At 60.4% G+C, this 6,814-nt stretch overlaps 2 protein-coding genes across 2 annotated transcripts in view; both read left to right on the top strand.

Moving 5' to 3' along the window:
- The window catches only part of POSPLADRAFT_1072014 (hypothetical protein), a gene marked incomplete at both ends in the record, with an annotated part of 1,432 nt that extends 140 nt beyond the window's left edge, over window positions 1-1,292 (top strand). Inside the window, 4 exons of the mRNA XM_024482475.1 lie at window positions 163-209; window positions 450-603; window positions 662-1,048; window positions 1,104-1,292. Coding sequence (XP_024332892.1) covers window positions 163-209; window positions 450-603; window positions 662-1,048; window positions 1,104-1,292 — 777 coding nt within the window. The remainder of the gene's footprint in view (window positions 1-162; window positions 210-449; window positions 604-661; window positions 1,049-1,103) is intronic.
- Window positions 1,293-2,607: 1,315 nt separating this feature from the next.
- Window positions 2,608-6,061, top strand: POSPLADRAFT_1037664 (hypothetical protein; the record flags this gene model as incomplete). Its single annotated transcript, XM_024477247.1, has 11 exons — window positions 2,608-2,821; window positions 3,403-3,436; window positions 3,632-3,788; window positions 3,876-3,977; window positions 4,417-4,804; window positions 4,944-4,978; window positions 5,029-5,100; window positions 5,296-5,446; window positions 5,487-5,660; window positions 5,737-5,848; window positions 5,893-6,061. 11 exons carry the CDS (start codon window positions 2,608-2,610, stop codon window positions 6,059-6,061), a joined length of 1,608 nt encoding a protein of 535 aa, XP_024332891.1.
- Window positions 6,062-6,814: the final 753 nt, after the last annotated feature.

Genomic DNA, 6,814 nt, shown 5'->3' with positions numbered 1-6,814 from the left:
TCTTACGCCGTCCGCGACTGCTCGTTCTATTCCCTCCTCGTCCTTCATCACCGCGTTCACGTCCACCATCACCCCCTCTACCGCTTATCCGTCCGACCCCCTGAACGCCTATGCCCACCTCAGCATGCCAAAGCCCTTGTCCACCTCCTACTCCTGGACAAGGTAGAGCAGGAGGGCAAGGCGGCGCAACAACCGAACAATGCCTTAGTGTGAGTACGTGCTCTGAGAGGGACTGACCCATCCTTATCCGCCCCCGGTTCTCAGACGCAACCGAACGGACATCCTGGAGACCTTACTGTCGGCGCGCATACTGGGCCGCTGCCATTCCGGCGTGCCGCTCGTGCGCGCAGCATCTCCAAAATTGTTGCGCTGTTCAAACGCCTCGATGTCGACGTCACTACACGTTGGCGTCAAGAGCATCAGCTTGTGCTTGAGTCCGAACAATGAAGGAGCGACCCGGAGCTGCAGAAGCCTGCCACTCTTGACATCCTTCTCGCGTTCGAGGACTACAGCCGCGTGCGGGAGCGAGAGTTTGAGGAGCAAATGCGACGTGCACAGGTCGAGAAGACCCGCAAGGAGCGTAAGGCGCGAGAGGCGTTCAGGGTGCGTATGAGATAGGCTACAGATTGACCTACGATACTGACCTAGGACGCGTGCCCAGGACGTTCTCCAGTCCCTCGTCAAGTCTGGCCAAATGAAGGCCCGCACAAAATGGAAGGATGTGTATCCGTCCTTTTCGGATGACATTCGCTACCTCGACATGCTGGGCAATCATGGCTCGAATCCGCTCGAGCTCTTCTGGGATCTCGTCGACAACCTTGATCAGCAGCTGGATGCGAAGATTGCCGTCGCCGAGGGCGCGATCAAACGCCATAGCAAGAAGCTCGAGGCGCAGCAGGAGAAGCAGGTTCCGGAAGGCAAGGAGATGAACCTGTTCAAGATCAGCCCGGAGACGTCGGAAGAGGAGTTCCTCGCCGTGATACAGGGTAACGAGGACGAGGACGTGCGCAAACTGAGTATGCAAGATCTGCAGGAGAGCTATCAAACCGTAAGCCAGCGTTCTTCGTCTACAGATGGAATCAAGAGCTGATGTGCCGCCACAGTTACACTCGCAAGCCATGAAGCAGCAGGCGGACGAGAGGCGCCGTGCGGAGCGGCGACAGCGCCATTTGCAGGACGATCTGCGTTATGCTCTCAGAAAGCTGTCCGAGCCTATCGATCTGAGCATGTCGTACGAAGAGGCAGGTCCCGAATTGACATCAAGATGTCTAGGACTAACATGCTTGCTCTAGGCTGACCCTCTTATGCAAGATCTGCCTGAATATAAAGCCATTGAGGATGAGGAGGGGCGAAAGGCTGCGTTCTCCAAGTATATAAAGCGTCAGAGGGCAAGTGTCCACCATCCTCTGACAGTGTCGTAAACTCACAGCCAAGTATAGGAGCGACTGCGTGAACGTGCGCGCGAGGCTTCCGAGGATGGCGGTTCAACGACGAGCCGTAAGCGCAAAGAGCTGCCGAAGGATGCGAACCCGAGCGCGAGCGAGATCGAGACCGCGACCACCGCGAGCGCGAGAGGGATGTTGAGAAGGATGCACATCATGACCGCGCTTCTCGCTCACATCGCGCACACGACGAGTATGATGCTCATCCTGCGAGTCGCACCTCACGGGATTATGCGCGCGAACGAGACTACTCACGGGACAAGGCACACACCCACGCGCGGCCCTTCCACGGCAGACCGGAAACCAGAGTCGCTTTGTGCGCAGCGGTTGTAGATCGAACGCCGTCCTGCGACCTGTCCTGTGCCCTCGAAAGAAGCGAAGTATGTCTGCTCAGCACGTCGAGGACGACGCCGAGCCCGAGGACGAAGATGCGCCCTTTGGGATATTCGCACTACGGGACTTGAAGGCACATGAGGAGGTCGTGCTGAGCTGGGAGTGGGACGACGGGAGCGTGATCCACCATCTGCTGGCGGTGATCAACAACCCGCACATCTTTCCGTACGTGCCCGTGTCCTCTACACCCGTGTATGCGCCTGCTCACGTCTATCGTAGGCCCCATCAACTGCACCAGTACCGCCAGCAGATGATGTCGATGCTGCACACGCTGTCCTCGACGTTTGCCACCTGCGCATGCGGATCAAAGACACGCGACTGCGCCCTCGCCCACATGGCTGAGTTTGTCGACTCGCACACGCCGCCGACGCCGACGCCGTCACCACCCACCCCCTCCGTATCGGACCGCGATGGCTGGTTAGGTGCGCGGGAGAGGGCGAGCGTCAGAGCGGAGGACGACCATCTCTGTGAGTCCATCAGGCGGCGTGTCGACCTGGGTCCTCTGGTCGGGCGCGAGCGGGGCTTTAGGACGCGCGAGCGGGTGCCGTCGTCGGGCGGGATGACGGGCATCGAGATGGTTCCGCCTCCACGCGCCCTTGTTGTGCCGCGACTACAAGAGCGTCAGACGTCGGAGTGCGGCCGCGGGCGTTTCGCAGGGCATGGATGCGCCGTCACGCAGCCTGAGCGCGAGTCGAAGACAAAGGCTGCACCGCGTGCGTCTTCTGTGCCGCTAGCCCATCACGCAAGGGACCGCAAGGGCAAAAGCGGAGCCATGCCCGCTGCGCTAGAGGACAATGACAACGCGATGGAGGTAGAGGAGCGCTTGCCGCCTAAGCTGCGTAAAGGTTGGATCAGGAAGAGTTTCGGGACGCTACGGGACGTCTACCAGCGCGATGCGGGAGACGCGCTAACAGTTTCCCATAACGAGGCGGGCGTGGCAGGCGAGCGCGACGATGCGCGGATGGACGTGGACGAGGTTGTATTTGGTGAGTTCAGTCGGCTGGTGTCGTCCGGACCATGCACTGACGGCTTGACGCCGCTCCTAGATCCGCGCGAGATGCCCCCACCACCCTTGCCGCTACCTCACTCTGTGGCGCATCAGTCACTGAGCCCTCGACTTTCTATTCTTTCCTCCACCTCGCCCGCCCGCGCGCTGCCAAAATTGACCTCGAGCGATGGACAGATATCCCCTTCGACTATTATTGCTAAATTATCGCTGCTTTCGCCTTCTCTCTCCTCGCCTCCTTCGTTAGACTCTGCTAGTTGCCTTTCGCCCCCTCCTGCTTCCGCTAATGTGCCTGTATTATCACAGCCCGCCCCTGCCGACCCGTCGTCGCATCAGCGCTCGTATACTGCTGTTGAGCCGAGCCTGATACCCACCGACAATATGCATACTCAAATCGCAACCCGGCCGCCTCCTCCTGTCGAAGATCCCGCCGCCTCTCTGTCCTCCTCGTCTCTGAGGCTACTCTCCAGGGTTACTGTCAAGTTCTCATTGCCCGCCCAAGATTATTGTCCTGACGAGCATGACGCTAAGCCCATGGACGCCATCGACCCACCTGCACAGCCGGGGCGTCGAGCGTAGATGACTGCGAAGTAAAGTACGCGTCGTCCGTGTAGACGAGAGAAAACTTACGGGACATTTGATGTACTCGATACAGGACCTGCAATGAACGGCGGCGCGCATCAGGCACTCACCCAGCTAACTCTGACATCGTCCATTTCCCGTCGCGCAGCTCGATCTTGCATGCGGTGGCTGTCACTAGCTGAGCAGCGCTGCGCGCAATCCGTCGAAGCTTGATCGTTCCCAAACACATCTCGCTCATCAACGGCCAGCGCGTCAAGGTCGGCCGCCAGACCAACGCCAAGACCGTTCCCGCCGAGCGTAATGGGTACTTCGACTCGAAGGTGCTCTCGCGCCAGCACGCCGAGGTGTGGGAGGAGGCTGCCAAGGTGCGCACCGACCCGCGCCCGCTCTCCGCGGCGCACCTGCCGCGCGCGCGCACGCGGATCCGTGGACGCTGACCCACTGTGCCCCAGATCTTCATCAAGGACGTGAAGAGCACTTTCATCAACGGCGAGCGCCTCAGCCCCGAGGGCGTCGAGTCCGAGCGCTTCGAGCTCAAGTCGGACAATATCGTGGTGCGTATCTCCGCGCTCTCCCTGCCCGTGCCCCTCCTTACGCAGCAGCGCAGGAATTTGATGTCGACATTGTCGACGAGGACAACAAGACCATCATCCACCACAAGGACGCCGCGCGCGTCTTCACCGAGCAGGAAGCGCAGGCCGCTGCGCGCGCGGAGGCGCAGGAGGGCCCCGACGCGTACGGTGTTGGCGCGGGCGGTGGTGCGCCCCCTGCAGCGGGCGTGTTCAGCGTCGCGCCGGGCCAGCCGCCCAATGCGCCCAGGCAGCAGCGCCGCCTGTTGCTCCAGCAAGGCCTCATCGGGCTCGGCGACCGCTGTCCGCACACGACCCCTCCCTGGCGCCCCTTCTCCTCACTCTCCCGTCCCTCACGCCCTCTCTCGCCCTCGAGGTCCGCCCCTCGATCCTCTCTGCAGCCCTCCGCTGACTCTACCCACAGGTTCTCCCCCTCGGCGTCACCCTCCACCGCCTCTTTGTCCAAGCAGATACCAAGGCATGTACGCTCCCCTCTCCCCACCCACGCGCTCTCACCCGTTCACAGACGCACAACATCCTCATTGGCCCCGAGCTCCCCGCTGGCCACCTCACCCAGAAGTACACAAACACCATCATCGGCCGCTACGCCAACCGCGTCCCCGCAGGCACACACCCCGTCTCCCGCGCTGGCGTCCAGTCCTCTCTGACCGCTGCCTCCAACGAGTCCCCCTCCATCTCCCTCCACGGCGGCCTCTCCGGCTGGGACCTCGCCCCCTGGGATCCCCTCCCTGACCTCTCCGCCGCCACCCTCTTCTCCCCGACGAGCAGCAAACCATCGCCGCAACCCTCCCGTCCGCCTGCGTCTTTGTCCGCGAGTCTCCCGACGGTGAAGAGGGCTACCCTGGCCGCCTGCGCGTCGAGGTCCTTGTCGGCCTTGCCCAAATCGGCTTCTCGGCAGCGTCGTTCTCATCTATCGTGCCCGTCTTCTAGACACTGACAAGGTCACCCCCATCAATCTCACCCAAGTACGTCTCCTATTATCTCATCCCGCCCTCCGTGCTTACCGTCTCCGCAGCACTGGGGCTTCAACCTCGACGCCTCGCTCCAGGATGGCCAGTCTGTCAAAGACCACACCCTCACCATCCGCGTATGTCCTTCCTCTGCAACTAGTGATCCAGGACGAGCAGAACGACATGCGGCGTGCACTCTCCTTGTACGTAGATGCACGTACGCGCATCACGTCGCATGTCGCTCAGTGGGACATTCCGTTTGTCGCACTTCCTTTTCCTGCACTGATATCCTCGTGGACTCGCCTTCGCTCTCCGCTCACACACACATGCAGTCCTCGAATACCCTCGAGCTCGCCCCCGACGCCAACTCGGCAGGCAGCCTCGCCCCCGTCGCAGGCACCCACCACGCCCACGCCGAAAAGACGACCCGCACCATCGGCGAGCGCTTCCCCGCGCAGGGCTACGGTGCGTCCAGCGTCCACTGTCCGCGACCCTCCCGCGCAAGCTCAGTCTCATCGCCCAGACGAGTTCTACCTGCTCGACAAGCGCGACGCGCCTGCTGCTCCCGTCCGAGTGCCTGCCGCGTCGCTGGCGGGTGCTGGCGACCTGGTGCACGCCGCGCTCGAGGACAATGGGGAGCCGGACGTTGAACTAGCGAGTGCAAAGAGCGGGTTGAAGCTGCGCTTCTTCTCGAACTGTGAGTGTTCTCCCTTGCCCAATCCTGATGACCATATCCCTATCCATTCTTTTCGCTCTGTATACACGCTAATCAGACTTTACAGAGTCGGGCGTGCAGTTCTACTCGAACAACTTCTCGAGCCCGGACGGCGCGCAAGAAGATCCACGGCGGCTCGGGTGCCGTGGGCGATGGATACGAGCCAGGATGTACGTTGTCTCGCTCGTTGTGCTACTTCTTGCACTGATGCGAGTGCTACATGCTCAGTGGTCGCGTTCCTCGATTTCCATGGGCTGCTCGCGGCGTGGCTCCACCCTGCGACTGTCGGGCGCATGGGCAATGACACGCTGCTCGCGCCAGATGAAGTGTACAACAACTACATGTGCCTGGATGTGTGGTACCACAGTTCGGAAGGGTTGTAGCAGTCCAGAACATAGCGCGTGGATGCGGAAGAGCAGAAATGGATGCAGATGTCGAATATACCAATACACATTGTAACTCCTAGCCAGATCATGCAAGATGTACCCTGTGTGGTGCGCAGCCGTGGCCTCTGTCTCCACCTTCTGGATATGTGTTGTTGTGCTTGTTGACAACCCACTCACCCCCTCATGCACGCTCGCGGACACCCTCGAGTGGTCTACCAACTGGCTACTTGACATGTGTGTATGTCACCGCATTGACGCGTATGATGACACCTCAGACCCCCGTGAGCATGCATGTGTGTGGGCTGCGCTTGCGCTGCTGACACCGCATATATACTGCTGGTGCAGCTTCAGCAACTATATGCTACATGTGGCCTCGCTGCCCCGTCCATATGCAGACTTCGCTGGCCACGTCCTGCTGCTCGTCAGCTTGCTTCTCGACAGCATCGACGGTTTCACGCCAGACCCAGAGCCTAATGCACCCAGCCACACGGACAGGATGCTATACACACCTAGCTATATAACAACGTCCCGAGGGCCCCCTCGGGCACTTTTGTCCCGAGGGGGCCCTCGGGACAACGCCTTTTTCTGATTTCAAATGATTCAATTTCGTCAAATCTCCTTGTGCTCATATCTTCTCCTCGTCATTGCCTCTTGCTCATCGTCGCCACCAACATTTTCACGATATCATCAATGATACTCTCAAAACTTGTCACATGCCTCTTCCCTCCATCATCATTGTCTTCTCATTGT

The sequence above is a fragment of the Postia placenta genome, assembly GCF_002117355.1.
Source record: "Postia placenta MAD-698-R-SB12 unplaced genomic scaffold POSPLAscaffold_34, whole genome shotgun sequence".
Lineage (NCBI taxonomy): Eukaryota > Fungi > Basidiomycota > Agaricomycetes > Polyporales > Adustoporiaceae > Rhodonia > Rhodonia placenta.
Note: the sequence above shows the minus strand (reverse complement) of the source record. Positions and strands in the feature narration are given on the sequence as shown.